The sequence below is a fragment of the Phacochoerus africanus genome, chromosome 4 (assembly GCF_016906955.1).
Source record: "Phacochoerus africanus isolate WHEZ1 chromosome 4, ROS_Pafr_v1, whole genome shotgun sequence".
Classification (NCBI taxonomy): domain Eukaryota; kingdom Metazoa; phylum Chordata; class Mammalia; order Artiodactyla; family Suidae; genus Phacochoerus; species Phacochoerus africanus.
The window spans coordinates 89,967,366-89,984,868 of NC_062547.1; the positions used below are offsets into that span (position 1 = coordinate 89,967,366).

Here is a 17,503-nt window from a genome sequence, read left to right on the forward strand (position 1 = left end):
GAGTCCATTTTTTACTAAGTACTCCTTTAATAAAAACAAAATGCGATCGTGCAATACACTGTATGTATTTTCCATGTATATCTCCTGGATGTTTGAACCTGAAAAAATTACTTTGCTCTTATACTGTGTAGTAAGCATTATGTGATGGCAAATGCAAGGAAGAGTTGCACATCTAGTTCCCAATCACCTACTTTTTTTGGTAACAGCAGAATGAAAAATTCTTGCTGTTATCAATTCCCGAAAGTGAACGACTAGACATATATATCGTACACAATTCAAAAATGTGTATACTGATACATATACGTACATATATTTATAGATATGTAAATAGAGAGCAAAAGAGATATGTCTGTTTTCTGAAATGGTGTTTTTGTAAACCTGATAAAATATAAAGTAGACACTGGCAACAATATCTGAAAATGTTCTGAACCATATTTACTATAATAACCAAAATCAAAGTATTCTTAATAATGTTAAAAATCTGACAATGATAATATTCATGGCAATCCATAAAAATTAATAATGTCTTCAAAATATAATGTTTTAGTTTTATTTTAATTCTTAGAAAAAATGGGCAATCAATACTAATTTCTTACTTAAGAAATGGAAATTATAACTTAGGTAAAAAGAACAGTAATCAGATCCTTGCCACGATTTTAGTTTTAACTATTTAAAGTTTTCCAGGCATGAAAATATCACAATATTTTAATAGTACAGCATTCAGTTGAAAGTTAAAATAACAAGGGCTTATTAACCCAATTAATTTATAAATAGGCATAATAAATGGCTAAATACTGAACGCAGTTATGAATAAATATACACAATAATACTCATTATAGATGACAAGTATATGTAAAATTATTCTTCAAATTCTATTCTAGTGAATAATATAACTGAGAATGTTCCATGACCAAATGTCATCTTTTTGTGAATGATTTTACAAGTCAAAAGATTAGAAGTGAATTACTTGATAATAAATTAGAAAGTGAAATTCTAGAATGGCGCTGTCCAGTAGAACTTGGTGTGATGATGGAAATAGTTCTTTGCCCTGTCCATTATGACAGCCATTAGCACATGTGACTACATGCATTTGATATGTGGCAGTGCCAACAGAGGAAGTGAATTTTACATTAATTTAAAATTAAATAGTCACACATAACTAGTAGCTTCCATAATTGGATAGTGCAGATTAATATTCTTAAATCTAGGCAAAAGAAGCATGGATCCTTAAAAGCACAAAAGTGTCTCAAAGTTTTGTAATAGCTCTTTAGCCATGTATAATATACTACTACTACTAATATAATACTGTTTTTCCAAGTATCAGAGGATGGCATTTCCTGATCTAGGGTGGGGTTGTAAAGTCTGTGTATCACCTGAGTGACTCATGGGCATAGTTTCTCCAATTTAGGTAAAAAAAAAAAAATGGTAACAGGTAAAAGATGTGATAAAAAAAATTATCACAAACTTCAAACCACACTTGTAAAGTAAGCTTATGATGTGAAATGATGATGATAAGCACAGACATAAATATCTTTCTTTCTGCCTTTTCATTTGGCCTGCCTATATATACAGCATACTGTGTGTGACCAGGTCAATCGTGTATGACTTGTCTCTAGTTCTCAGTATTGGGAAACTTTTTGTTTCCCTTGAGCATACTTGGACGCATTTGGTAAGAAAATAATCATTTATGAAGTATGTTTATGGCCATTATTCCCACGACTTGAAATAGGCTTTATTACCAACACAGACAATGCGGGCAGTGTTCTCTCTTAAGAGAACCATTCAGGTTATCCAGACTGTGCTTACCAATTTTATTTTTAAAAAGAGACAAACATTAACATACAGAAATGAAGTCAAAATCTTGGAGGGAACTGAAGTTCCTCTGAGACTGTTTCTCTGGTCCTTGGGAGAGAAACCTGGGGGGAAGGTACCACAGTCCTCCCAGTGCCCAAAGCAGCAGCATCTCCTTTTACCATAAAATGCTCAGGTTTCATAGGTTATATGAGCTAGATGAGAACAACTGTCATTTATCTAATTTTCTAATCTTTTGCCATCATAGCAAATATACTGTGGATTAAATGATCAGTTGTAGGTAAAAATGGAAGCATTTCAAAATGAGTTCCTATATACAGAAGAACTCTGCCAATCAGAAAGTCCTCTATGGAGAATTAGGGTTTTGTTTTGAGTTCATTTCTGAAGATCAAATTTAATATCCTTACCTAATGAGCCATTCATGTGATGTGACTCCATTCCTCCTAATCCACCCATGGGACCATCTGACCCAGGGCCCATTGGAAACTATTTAAAAAATGGAGAAAATGACTGTGATGGCATTGAAAACAATTGTTTATCTCAGTGTTGCTATATCTATCTTTAACACTGTAAGACACTTCTACAAGTTACTTTCATTTTCAAGTTAAGGACATTATTTCCTAGATTTTCCCCAGCCTTCTAGATTCTCTAACTGGACTCTTGTCCTTCATTCATTCCATTTCTCTGTGTTCTGGATCTTCAGCCTAATCTTTACTCATACCCAATTTTTCCTTCTTCAGATTTCCTTGACTAGAAAGCAACATAATCCTGTGCAAATGGGAAGATAAGCATTCTTTTCTAGGCTATTGACAAATTTTGGTATTATAAACCAGAGGTAGTTCTGAAGAAGCTGATTAAGATACTGGCTTATTAATAAGAATAACTGAACATTATACACCAACATTAACATTTTTCTTAGCAGACACTCCATCTTTATGTCCAAATGGACATAATAATTTCAACTTGAAGGTTAAATACATTTAGCTCCTTGGGGATAGCTGAATATAGCTAAGTCTTCTTGGCAGTCCAATGACTTCTATGTCAGTTCAAAGACAATTAGACATTCAATAGCAGCTATCTTTAACATTTTTAAAGGCAGTGATATTTTTGAGTGAAACCTTACATGAGAAGCCTGGTACAAAACAGATATGGACAGATGTGCTGTGGTAGAGGTGAAGTCCAAGAGCTGCCCACTCAAGTTTTTCCCTCAACTCTTTGGAATATTTCTAATGAAACCTGGACCCCATTTTGAAGATAAGCTGTCTATAATTATTTTATGTTTACAGTGAAAATAGCCTACTGAAAACACTTGTTCTTAAAATATCTCATGTCCAAACCATTTCTCTCATGTCGTAGGGTATGAAATATTGAAGGTGGTATTACATGTATTTATGTGTGTAGATGAGGTGGTGGTGATGACTAATCATATAGGCTTTTGGGGGAAAAACTGCCCTCAGCAGACACCCTGTATACCACCGAATTTGTGTGGAAATTAGATGGCTTTCCATCACTGTGATCACACAAACCACATGCTTATACATTTTCCCAGCATAAAGCCAATTTTGTTGCTTAAAAGCACATGTGTAGATTTTTTTTTTCTCCTGTGAATAATTGGGAATATGGTTACCTCTAATGAGAGGTCAGAGAACTCAGCTTTGAACTTACTGTTATTTTTTAGTTTTGTCAAGAGCATAGTTTAGATCTGGGCAGAGAAGCTGGTGCCACTGAGGTCAATAGCCTGTGAACCTCAGTTCGGTCCTTTTATGTGGCTTCTGTTGTGCTTTACATGACACTAAGACTGTAGGTTTTCTCTCTGAAGCATGTAATGCTACAGTCCTAGCTCCTAGCAGGCATTTGTTTTCACTACCTCTGATTGAAATGAATGACGTTTGAAAAAGTGACATGTTCTTCTACTTTTCTTGACGCTCTTATCTTCATAATAAATTAAAGCACCAGAATGGAACACACTTGGATGATGCTGGTTTAGCTGCCTGCAGAAATGTCTTCAGTACCATATGCTCCTGGTTTCTTGCCTTACTCCCTCCCTTTCAAATATCGCGTTTTAAGATAAGAAATTGCAGTATGAAGAGCTTTGCTACATTTGTGCTGAATTTCTAAAATGAACATTGTTCATTATCATATTCAATATTATTTAAAAATCTCTGTGAAAACACCTTTTAGACATTACTGACAGTTTTCTTATACTGGTTCTTCTCCCTGGAAATTTATTGGGTGACATAGAGAATACTGATAACTGAAGGCAGTGCTGCCTAACAGAAATAGTATGTAAGATACTAATGTGAACTAGTTGAGTAAATTGAGATATATTAGCAGCCATGTTTAAAAAGTAAAAAAGAAACAGGGTAAGCTTATTGTTAATAATTTTATTTACCTTCTATATCAATATTATCATTTCAAAATATAGTCAATATAAAATTTTAATGAGGTATTTTGCATTTTTGTCATTCTAAGTCCTCAAAATCCAGGTGTGTTTCATCTTGCAGCACATCTTGGTCTGGACTAGCCAGAGTTCAAGTGCCATATCATACTGGACAATTTAAAGTTTACCTATGTTAAATGCACTGCTAGGAAGCTCAGTTATAATAATAATTATTTCATCTATAGTTTTTGGTGTACTTTTTGAAATTCTTTTTTTTTTCCTTTGCTTTTTAGGGCTGCACTCACAGCATATGAAGGTTCCCAAGCTAGGAGTCTAATCAGAGCTACAGCTGCTGGCGTACACCACAGTCACAGCAACGCTGAGCCGCATCTGCCATCTACACCACAGTTCATGGCAACGCCAGATCCTTAACCCACTGAGTGAGGCCAGGGATTGAACTCACAACCTCATGGTTCCTAGTCAGATTTATTTCTGTTGCACCACAATGGAAACTTCCTGAAATTCCTACATCTGATTTTTCTTTAATTTGAGCTTTTATCCATATTTATCTGTCTATTGACTAAATATTTATTGTTAACATGTAGGTCTTTTATTATAGATAAATGTCACTTTCCTCTAAGCTTTCCTGGAAAAATCATGACCATATCTTATATTAAGAATACCCAAATTCTTTCTGTAGAACTGCTTCAGTTGTATATTTAAACTCCAGCTGTCAAAAACTTAGAGAAAAACAAGCATATTCAATTTCCTAATTTAACTTCAAGTTTATCAGAAAAAGAAACATGTTAAGAAATTAGTGATGCAAAAAATGAGGCTAACATAAATGGTTACATATTACCTGAAACTTTCACATAGTATTAATTATTGAGATAAAATAAGGCTATATGCCAACATTTTATCATTGATTAGGTTCAGTTTTACATTTAAATTATATTGATATGAAATCTTTTGTTACATACACTATACACACACACACACACACACAATCAGAACATGGAAAGAATTTGATTTTTTTTTTTTTGATATCCAGTAAGATTCTGGATAATAATAGCATCGAGGAAAAGGAATGTACTTAAAGAGTTTGGGTCTTCAAATGCACTCCAAAAAATTTAAAAAATTCTTATTTACATTAGGCCTGTTAGGTCCCGGAGGTACTGCATTCATTAAAGTATACATGTTGTCTCCAGAGTTGGTTGAATCTGAAACAAAATATTATTGAATTAATATTTTTCATTACAATCAACACCCAAGTTATCACAAAGTAATCATCAAAGATTATCTGTACACTTAAGCATATTAATAGCTGCAGTATTTGAAGTGGTCATTACTTAAGTTCAGAAACAAATACCTGTAAGTTGTTCTCTGATCCAGAAACTATCATTCTGAGGCTGTAAATTAGGGATATTTACCCAATATATCAGGGATAATCACTTGAATAATTCTGGTCAAAAGGAATATTACTTTAAGAATCTAAAAAATTCCAGTAATTTTTTTTCTGCTTTAAAAAATATGAATACCTTTTAACTTATCTAAGCAATTCATATGAATAAATATAACAAAAATCTCTTAAAATTCAGATTTAGATTTTTAGTTATCATTTCCTTAGGCAGCCTATACACCAATTTAAAAAGTTTATTTAGCTAATAACTAATAAAAGCTGGTAGAATATCCTGGCTTAGTTCCCACAGAAAGAGATTAGAATAAGACTATATAACTGGAAAGAAAATTCTCTTGCTTGATGTAAAAGCCAGTTTCCATTAGCACAACTTTGGCCAAAAACTTTTTTTACTTATTTTATTCTTGGTTCATTATAAAACAAATAACTAGAGTGTACATCCATATAAATATATGTAAAATTTTATGGAATTAAAAACATTTTGTATTTCATGTCTATTAGCTAATTCTAATTAAGTCTCTGAGTATATGTATTTATAACGTACAACCTAAAGTGAAAGGTTTTATATTTTACATTTAGGAACTATCAATTATAAAATGTTTTTATATTATCCTACAATTACACAATTTTCTTTAATATAAGGTAGTGGGCCTCTCTATTTTGAAAAATATGTTTCAAATGTTTTGTACTGATTCAAGGCTAAAGACAAAAATCAGTTGCTTTCTCATGGCAAAAACCATACAGCAAAAATAGGCAATTACTTTTCCTCTTATTTTGTGATTGTTAGATATTAATTTATCATTTTAGAGTAGGTTAGATGACTTTTTTTTTTCAGGGCTATCCCTATGGCATATGGAAGGAAGTTCCCAGGGTCAATTCAGAGCTGCAGCTGCCGGCCCACACCATGGCCATGGCAATGCAGGATCCAAGCCCTGTCTGCGACCTACACCACAGCTCAAGGCAACACTGAACCCTTAACCCTCTGAGTGGGGCCAGGGATTGAACCCATGTCCTCATGGATACTAGTCAGGTTCGTTACTGCTGAGCCATGACAGGAACTCCAGTTAAATGCCATTTATCCTGTGTTTTTAAATAGTGATCCATAACCCGAACATAATTTTTTACTTCTAGAGTAATAGATTATACTATTGAGAAAGTTGAAATGTTCACCTCTGGATGACCTATATCTGTTTAAGCTCCTTTCTCATTTTTGAGGCCTTAACTATTTTTATATCCTTCTGTATCTCTCCTGTCATACATTCCTGCATATAATCAACCTTTTCCATCTGCATATTTCTTTCTTCCTCCAAGCATGTTCTCTACCCCATTCACCCTTTACTGAAACTATACTCTCAATATTCAAGGCCCATGGCCAATGCTAGCTCTTCCTTGAAGGTTTTTTCCCCTAATACGTGAAAGTGTGCTCCCCCACCACTGAATTCTGCTTTGCATTATAGTTAGTATTTTGTCTTATTTTTCCTTCCTGCTTGAAACTAGATTATAAATTCCTTGACAGGAGGAAAGGGCCTGTGTCTTACTCATGTTGAATACTATGGACAATAAATACCTGCTATCTTAGATTCAATTAATGGAATAAACTCTATCCCATAAAAACTTGTTCTTCAGAAAAGCCTGGATTGTTTTTTAAACATAGGAAACCTTCGAATGGTTTTTCACCTTTTGTTAGCTTTACTAATTTTACTTAGTAATTTTAGTAATTAATTTGAAAGGAAAATGAAGAGTATATTTGAAAATATGCAGAAAGAGAAATGTATGGTTCAAATACAATTTTGTCTGAAAATGAAAAAAATTTGAGGGACTAAGCTTGGTATTTTCTAGACTATGTCTGATACATATATATATACACATACAGAAAAACTTTACAAAATAGATATTTGGGCACCTATTTTTGGGGGGATATGGGCTTCGTATTAGAGGACTAACTGTGATAAAGGGTGAGTACATAGAGTATGCAGAAAAGCTAGTAAGATAAACTGGTGGCAATTTCTAGCTTGAAAGGAAGAGGTGATCAGATTACTTATTACCTGCACAGTTTAAGTTAATCCAAAATTTTTTTAGTACTGTAGTGAAGTATTAATCCCATGCTGCCTTCATAAATTAAACCTTAACTTCACCATACAATAATGCAAATATGGGCAAGATGTTCAATTCATAGAATTCTATCTTCAATGAAGTCTGTTTCACTTCAGTGAACATGCTCTGAGAACAGAGATGCACGACAACTTGTAATATACACCAAAGAGTTAGTAAAGCAAGGTAAAGTTCTGAATCATCAAATTTATGCTTTTTCTATACTGAAGTTTCAAAGCTTAAAAATATTTATTTGCATGATTATTTAATTTCAAACTTTTGTATATCTTAGATTTCTACAAACCATTTAAGAACATAGGAATTTAACAGTACAACATAATAAAGAAGTTTTATAACTATAAAAAGTTTCCATCTATCATAACCCAGAAGTTAAAACTGACAGTCTACTTCTTTGTTACCTATTTTTTAGAATTCAGTGTTAAATGTTTTAAAATAACATTGTGATCATACTGTATTAAATCATTTTTCTGTGTCATGAACAATTCTTTGATAATAACTTTAATGGCTATATTATAGTCCATAAAAATAGGTTAAAAATTTCACTAAAATTGGATTAGGCATGAAGGTTGAGTCTATTATTTTACTCTTGGCTATAACAAATGAGCATAATTCTACATGATTCTTGGATTGTGGGATTACAGAGTCAAGTGGTAATGAACTTTTCACAGCTCTTGCTACAAGTTGCTGTGCTACTATTAGAGTCCTCAAGACTTAACACTTTTAATAGTTTGTATTAGAGTCTCAGAGAAAGGAGAGATTTAAAAGATTCCAGGAATATTGAAGTGTTTTAGTTTGAAAGATTAAAAAACTTCCCCCACAACATAGTGGATTCATTAGCTAACCAATATCTACAGACATGTAGGGTAAATGATATTCTAAGCACACCCACATCTATCTTAGATGCTAGGTATGGTGGGTCTTACTTACTCTATTAAACCTAATAGATCTATGTGTGTCATGTGTTACTAAGTCAGAGTTTTTCTTAAGTTGTGAGATTTGGATCTTTTCCACAATCTCAAGCAAACTTTCAGACAGATAAATTATCGGGCAATCCATAAAAATCAATACCGTTTTCATTCTGATTAAATCTGTTACCTATACAACAGGAATTTTCTAAATGCTTACAGTAACTGGACAATAGTTATTTAAGAACACTATTTCTTCCTACTGATTATCTCTACTTGACTTGTGAAACCATCAATGAGGTAATGAATACTACTAACTTTCATAACAATTTCTGTATTTTGTGATTTTTTAGTCTAAGAATCAAATGCCCACGTGGCTAGTTCGATTACAATACCTGCTGGACTAGGCATGATGGGTGTTCCTGGTGGCCCTCCACCTCCTGGAGGACCCTAAATAATTATACAAAAGTTCAGTAAAAGTAAGGCATTTCATTAAGCAATATAAGGAAAAACAGAAGTTAGACTTTATAATAATCCAATTTGAAAATAGCAGAGGAAACATATTTTCTCCATAATTTATTTTCTTTGAATGCATGCTCATCTCAATGTTATGCAAAATATAATTTAGCTTAAATATGTTGAGACTGTCTTGACAAGTTTCCAAAAACAATGAGCCTGTAATACTGATTTATTATTCATAACTTAATCACATCAGGTATAATGAGTTGAAGGAAAAAACCATTTAATAGGGCCTTGACAAATCCATAAAATAGAAATAATGCATGTGCATTGGTCATTTAGTTTGCTGTAATTTTCTTGTATTTTGTCTCATGGGTTTTTATGGACAACTGAAAACCAAAAGATATTCATATGTTTAAAAATACATTGATGCTATTTCTACCAGTATCAGCTGCAACACTTGTGGGCCTTGTACCTTCAGCTATCACATCAATAAGAAATGAGAGGTAATGCTGACAGATGCGGAAGGTTCCCAAGGCTGTAGCCACACAATCAATCTGAAATGGGTATTAGGTGATTCTTAAGTTCACAATCAAACTGGCTAATTCAGGCAGTGGGTTTCAGAATTTTCAAATGTACAATAATCAGCTTATTAAGTGGCTAAATGTTTGCTTCATTGTGAGTGTACAGACATACCCCACTAATTATTTCAAATAATACAGGTATTGCTATTTATTAAACAGCTTAAATTTACTTTACATAAGTTAGTTAATAGTTTCATAGAACTAGATATCAAGCGTATTCTTAATTGACTTTAAGGAAAAATAGGTGTTACCCAAACTTTGTAACTTTCATTTCTGTTTCACAGAGAATGAGAAAAAAGGCTTTTTTTTAGTTTTTGTAGCTTCAGGGAACACTGAGCACTAAGATCACAGGTCCAGAACAGCATGTGCTTTCACTATGTTCTTAAAACATTATTTCCATGGAGGGTAAAATGCTCATTGATCTTCTTCCTAAGTATGCCTTTTCTCCTGCCCTGGTTAGCTAACCACCTCTGAAAAGTTCTTTAGAAAATATTTTTCCTCTTCCCATTTTATCCTTGCTTCTCTGTCAGGCATTTCCCCAGAAATATTCTAACAAAATATCTTATGGCCTTGAGATGCAGCAAGGATTATAGCGTTATTATGATGGTTAAAAGGTCATTTGTAAGTTCATCAGGTCAGGTAAAACCTTGCTAAGTTGACTAATGTGAATAATTGGAAGATTTTAACATGCACTAAAAGGTGGTAAGTCCTCTTGATTTCTTAGACTGAAAACTAAAAAATCCCCCCAAATTACTAGTCATTCTTCTGCTATCTGATTATTCTTGTGATTAGGAGAAAGTTTAATGTCGCTTAGACTTTGTGTATGGTGAATGGGATGGGGAGGGATGCAGATTATTCTGGAGAACTGCAAATCCAAGCATATCATATTGTGTAACTGGGGATGGCTTTCTCCGTGATTGGGCAGAGTGTATTGTACTGGTTTACAGAAACATATGCTGAAGTAAAACACAGTACTCAGGGCAATTCTGGCCAGATTGATAACTGTTTCACTAATGAATATCAGCATATGTACTGAGGTTGGCAGATGAAACAACTCAATACAAATCAGATGTTCACTTCTTAGCCAACACACAGGGGCTCTTCTTAACATCTGGACAACTGTTTCATTGCCCAAATAAAATGTAACATCAATTCTTATGAGCAAACAAACCCATATGTACTTACTACATAGTTCCCAGGAGATGCTGAGGAGTATGGTATCTGGAACATGAACAGGACAAAAAATATATATATATTGATTCATGTGGCAATATGGAGACTGACCTAAAATGAATCTATTTTCTAACTTTTATCAAGTTTTAAAGTGTACCACAAAAGATAGTAAAGAATAAAGGCATTTATTTTTAGCAACATGGATGGACCTGGAAATTATCATGCTAAGTGAAGTCAGTCAGACAATGAAACACCAACATCAAATGTTTTCACTGACACGTGGAATCTGAAAAAAGGACACAATGAACTTCTTTTCAGAACAGATACTGACTCACAGATTTGAAAAACTTAGGGCTTCCAAAGGAGACAGTTCGGGGGGTGAGGAGATGTGCTGGGGTTGTGGGTTGGAAATCTTATAAAATTGGATTGTGATGATCACTGTACAACTATAAATGTAACAAATTCATTGAGTAATGAAAAATAAATTTAAAAAGAATGGCATTTATATCTAAGTGCTAGAAAATGAATAAAATGCAGTATTATCTTGAATTTATGAAAAAGAGTGGACTGTAGTCAAGAGGAATTTAGACAGAATTATAGCTTCAAGTTACACTGCTTTCAGGGCAGTTGTATTCACTGCTTGATATTAATGACACTTATTCTGTAATTAGAAAGATATATATTTTGCAGCAAAAAACCAGAAACCAGAAGTTTTCAAATTAGTAGCCTTTACAGACGCAATTCTTAATTTATGTTCATACTGGGATACATTATTTTTTTTTAAATGACAAGTTTCAGGCTACTATATTCATGCAGTATGGGTCAATACTTGATATATAGACTTCTTCCTTTCCCCTTTTCCTTTCTAATTAGCTTCTAGGAAACGATATAATAAATGCAAAGGATTTTGTTACTATAAGTCTCCAAAGACGGCTAATTTGTGGGGATTAGATATGAGTAACATATTCACTCTTTCTCTGCAAATCAAGCTCTTAACCAAGTTCCTTTCTAGAGGTGAGAAGGAATTAATAAGACATTGCTATGATAATTTAAGAAATGAAAACTGGAAAACATATTTAAAAATAACTCAAGTGTGGCTATTAATAGAGAAGTGAAACCCAAGTATTCTTTTTCACACAAGCTTACTATCTTATGTCCTTCATCTTTTGCACATCCAGAAGAGATATTTTTGCCTTATTCTGCCAAAAGCCAATAAATCAACTGTCTTCTTAAAGTAAAACAGCCAGGGCCAAAATGAGACCTTAAGAGTAGTGAAGAGATTATAACGCTTATACCTAAATTCTCCCTCCACCCCAATACCTTCCACATAGTTAAACATAAAAATAGTATGAACTCAAAATAAGCAGTGGGAAGTACAACAGCTATGATTTGCCTTTGATTTGATTATTAAGTTATTTGAAAACTCTCATTGTCGGGTGTCCTTGCTTTGCCTTAAGCAGAGACCCCATGTATCTGAACCTCTGCTCTGTGACTCTGGGTAATGCAGCACTGCAGATGGCCATTCCCAGAGCGTTCAGTATCATTAGTGGTGGCATCACTTCTATGAATATCGGGATCCCTGTGGCAGTAAACATTTATTTGACTTGGTGAATGAATACAGTTTTGCTCTCTTGGGTGCCCTGCAGTTCATGATCTGCCATACACCCTCTACATATTACTTATTATTTTAAACTTGTATACCTGCCCTCTCTTCAAATCACCCACTTAGCTTCTGGCTCCAACTTTCATCTCCTTGTAATGTTAGCACCTGGCTCGTGTTCTTCTGTCTCTTTTGCCTACTGCCATTCTTAAGCAACTTCAAGATAGGATCTAGCCACTCTTTGGAATTTATGCTTCACTGTCTTTCCTATACAACATACCCTGCTTTTCCATTTATGAATGTGACTATATCCTTGACATTTTCACACAGAAATCTAAACAACTTTACTTGACTGATGTCTGTCTTGTTGCTCATGACACTCACAAATATTATTCTTTATTTCAACTAGAATCTTGTCCCATCACAATTCCTCCATGTTTACTAAGTCCATTATTTCCCTATTAGTTTCCTATTGAATTGCCTTCCCCAATGCCACCATTAGCATTTTGCTTTTCTTGCAGGTATCTTAAATACATTATCCTAAAATCTACTTTGTTAATTTCTATCTCTTTGATCACTCTCTAGTCAACTTTTCTGTTCTATGGTAGAGATTTCTACTTTCATTTTCTTTCTTTTTTATTTTTAAGGGCCGCAGGCGCCGTATTGTGCAACATATGGAAATTCCCAGGTTAGGAGTCCAATCAGAGGTAGCCGCCGGCCTACATCACAGCCACAATAATGAAGGATCCAAGCTGCGTCTGTGACCTACACCACAGCTCACGGCAACACTGGATCCTTAACCCACTGAGCGAGGCCAGGGATCGAACCTGCAACCTCATGGTTCCTAGTTGGATTCGTTTCTGCTGCTCCACAATGGGAACTCTGAGATTTCTTTTGTTGTTGTTGTTGTTGTTGTAGTCGTTATTGCTGTTGTTGCTATTTCTTGGGCCGCTCCTGTGGCATATAGAGGTTCCCAGGCTAGGGGTTGAATCGGAGCTGTAGCCACTGGCCTACGCCAGAGCCACAGCAACGCGGGATCCGAGCCGCGTCTGCAACCTACACCACAGCTCACAGCAACGCCGGATCGTTAACCCACTGAGCAAGGGCAGGGACCGAACCCGCAACCTCATGGTTCCTAGTCGGATTCGTTAACCACTGCGCCACGACGGGAACTCCGGAACTCTGAGATTTCTTGACAAGAAACACAAAACAGGATTGACAAGGTCCAAAATGTAATCATGTTACCCAACTTCAATCTAGTTCCCCTGGAAGCATTTTGTTCTAGCCTTCATGGAAGCCCCAAAGCATTCTAGAGGTGTGCCAGTACACTGAGTGGGGGGATCGCCCAGTCTATAGCAATTGCCAATTTATGTAGTATAAATATTTCTACAAGGCAGATTTTAAGCTACCGACAATTGAACAATCAGCTCTCAAATTTTTAACAATTGACGTTTGTAAGCTGGCCCTCATTGGTGGCTATGCCATCCTGAGATAGTACTTTGCCCTTCTGTCATAAAATAAGGCCATCAAATTCTTGCTATGCCTTCATCTTCAACTCAACACTCCATTATTTACAAATTTAAATTTTCATCCAGTTAAGACAGGATAAAGAAAACACTCTTACCAAAGCTAGCCCCTCCTGACCATCCAATTCTTAGTCCTTATTCCTTTTGTCCTTTTAATTTCTCTCTCTCCATGGCTCCTTCAGATACCATTAAATATACACATTTAAAATTACTTTAAAAAGTTTGTTAACTCATCTAGTTGTTAAATTTCTTTCCATTTCTGCCATGTCAAACTCTTTAATTTTGGCTTATATTAACTGTTTCTCCTTCATAGTCTTGATGCCCTTGCTAATAGAAAAGGAGTATTTGGGCTCTTACCCCTAGCACTTTATGGGACTTGTGCTCCCATAAGTTATAACAGGAGTTAACTAGAGCCACCCTAGTCTGAGCAACAAAACATAACAATGTAGGTAGAAATTCTATGTGAGTATAGAAGGTATATTTGAGCTGGGTAGCTAGGACTTACAGTGAGTAGGGGTCCATTAGAAAGACAAGGAGAAGGAATATCATTTAAAAAAGAAATGTGAAAGTACATAGTTTATTAAGGAAATGGTAGGTAATTTTACACAGCTGCTACAGTGTGGGACTTAGAGGGGACTGTGGTAAAAGATGAGGCTATTTGGTCAGACTGAAGTTAGGCTTTGGGAAACAGAGAGTCACAGGTTTGAGACATGCTCAAATTTATTTTAGTCAGATAACTCTAGAGGCATTCTGGAACGTGAATACAAGTTGAGACCAATGCAAAAAGTTGAGGCAAGAGATAATAAAAAGTATTCTAGGCAGTGCTGATTAAGATAAGTGGGAGTAGGAGAATTTGCAAATGTACTCTCTGGGGCTTGGTGACCCACAAGCAAGGTGGTGGGGTGGACAAGGGAAGGAAGAAGTTAAGGCAATTCCTATGTTTCCAACTTGGTGACTAGGTAGATGATGGTGCTATTAATTTATATAGAGGGAATTTAGGAGGGAGGGGACAAGTTTGGGGAATGTCTGACATGTTGAACTTGAAGGTATTAGTAGACAGTGGGAACTGATCAATGGATATTTAGAAACAGATATCCAGAACTCAGTAGAGATCAGGACTAGAGATAAAGCTTCAGTTGAATAAATTTCCATTTAATGCTGGGCACAATACTTATTCTAGGATTTGATTACATTTAATGATAGTTGAAATTGGTAAAAAAAAAAAAACAAAAAAACCCCCAAGATTATAAAGAACATTACTGTTTAAAAAAAGGTCGATGTGGAGTTCCCTTTGTGGCTCAGTGGAAAGGAACCCGACTAGTATCCATGAGGGTGTGGGTTTGATCCCTGGCCTCACTCAGGGGGTTAAGGATCTGGCGTTGCCATGAGGTGTGGTGTAGGTCACAGATGCAGCTCGGATCTGGTGTTGCTGTGGCTGTGGTATATGCTGGCAGCTGTAGTAGCTCTGATTCGACCCCTAACTTGTATATGCTGCAGGTGCAGCCCCAAAAAGCGAAAAAAAAAAAAAAAAGCGGATAATGTGATAGAAGGAAAACCACGAGGAAATGTAAAAAGTCAACTAAGTTAGACTTTGAAGCAAGGAATGGGGGCAGCTTTGCTAGGAAATTCCTAAATAGGGCTTATTTTTGAATCTTGTTGGCTTAAGTCTTTCAACCTTTCCGTGACATACCTAAGAATAAATAATCAAAAGGAATATGCTGGTAAAAATATAAAAATGAATAAAGAAACATTATTAAAATGAAAATAAATTAACAGACATTGAGAACAAAACCAAGGAGTTCCCTTGTGGCCCAGTGGGCTAAGGATCTGAGGTTGTCATGGCAGTGGCTCGGGTCACTGCTATGGCATGGGTTTGATTTCTGGCCTTGGAACTTCCAAATGCCATGTGAATGGTTAAAAAAAAAAAAAAGCTCCAAAAAACAAACAAAAAAAATAAAGTGTCAAATATTTCAGAGGTCAGGTATGATAAGGACAGAAAATAAGCCATTATGTTGGATTGGTAAGTAGGTCATCACTAATCTTTAGAATAGTAGTTTTTGTGGGACTTGAAATGGTAGAGAAGTCAGTTCAACCCATCTTCATTTATCACCTGCTATGTTTCAGGCATTGCACTACCACATAGTAATAAGGATAAGATCAAAGAATTCATTGTCCAGTAGAATGGTGGTGAGGGAGTCAATGTGTGAGACACATGATGGTCTGAAACTGAGGAAGTGTTGAGAGAATTATTCTATCAGTTACCCTCTCTCACCTCTATAGGGATTGGAAGACAGGGGGCATTATGGTTGTCTTAGGATTTTTTTTTTTAATCATGTATTTATATATATATTTTTTCTACTGTACAGTGTGGTGACCCAGTTACACATACATGTATACATTCTTTTTTCTCACATTAAGTGTTCCATCATAAGTGACTAAACAGAGTTCCCAGTGCTACACAGCAGGATCCCATTGCTAATCCATCCCGAAGGCTACATTCTGCATTTATTTACCCCAAGCTCTCAGTCCTTCCCACTCCCTCCCCTTCCCCCTTGGCAACCACAAGTCTATTCTCCAAGTCCATGATTTTCTTTTCTTTGGAAAGGTTCCTTTGTTCCGTATATTAGATTCCAGATATAAGTGACATCACTTGGTATTTGTTTTTCTCTTTCTGACTTACTTCACTCAGGATGAGAGTTTCTAGTTCCATCCATGTTGCTGCAAATAGGAAGTTGTAGTATATATATACACAATGGAACACTACTTGGCCATAAAAAAAAAAAAAACCAAAATAATGTCTTAGGATTTTGTTCATTGGCATAGTTTTGGGGAAAGTTCCAGCCAAAGGAAAGAGACAGACTGAAGATGTCTTTAGAAAAATGAATGAGCAACATATGCAAAGAAGCAACAAGTGGTAGAATAAAGAAAGAGAATAAATTAAAGGGTATCTTTGAAAATAAAGAATATTTCTGGGACAAGGGGAAAAATGAATAAAAATCTGATAATATTGGAGGTAAAGGGTAGGATTTGAAGAAATTTGAGTCTAATGTCTTTTTTTTCCTCTATAAAATATGAGACAATTTTAGCTGATAGAGAGCGGGCCAGGATAAGGAGTGCAGGAAAGTCATGTGACTAAGCAAGAGGAACAAAATTGCTAGTCAAGCATCAGTGAGGACTTGGCAGAGGTTGAAGTTTATAGATATTATGGAAATACAGACTGGGTACTGTGGAAGAATCAAAAGTGGTGTTCTATAAATTCCTGAAATTCAACCTTCCAAAAACAAAGCTCACTGTCTACCCTGTAAACCTGATTATTTTCCTATGTCCCTACCTCAGTTTGTGTTATTCCCATTCTCTCTGATAACTGGGTTCAAAGACTTGAAATCACCTCCAACTTTTTCACTCTATTTATCCTCAAATCCACAAGTCACTGGGCTTGTTTGTTTGTTTGTTTTGTCTTTTCGCTTTTTCTAGGGCTGCTTCCCATGGCATATGGAGGTTCCCAGGCTAGGGGTCTAATCGGAGCTTCAGCCTC

At 35.3% G+C, this 17,503-nt stretch overlaps 1 protein-coding gene across 5 annotated transcripts in view; it reads right to left on the minus strand.

Annotated features, from left to right (window-relative positions):
* The window catches only part of SSBP2 (single stranded DNA binding protein 2), a 310,607-nt gene that overhangs the window by 15,559 nt on the left and 277,545 nt on the right, over nucleotides 1-17,503 (minus strand). For all 5 annotated transcript variants that reach the window (XM_047778217.1, XM_047778218.1, XM_047778214.1 and 2 more), the window contains 4 exons: nucleotides 10,855-10,890; nucleotides 9,022-9,076; nucleotides 5,342-5,412; nucleotides 2,220-2,298 (listed from right to left, as the gene is read on the minus strand). In XM_047778217.1, the coding sequence (XP_047634173.1) occupies nucleotides 2,220-2,298; nucleotides 5,342-5,412; nucleotides 9,022-9,076; nucleotides 10,855-10,890 (241 nt within the window). The remainder of the gene's footprint in view (nucleotides 1-2,219; nucleotides 2,299-5,341; nucleotides 5,413-9,021; nucleotides 9,077-10,854; nucleotides 10,891-17,503) is intronic.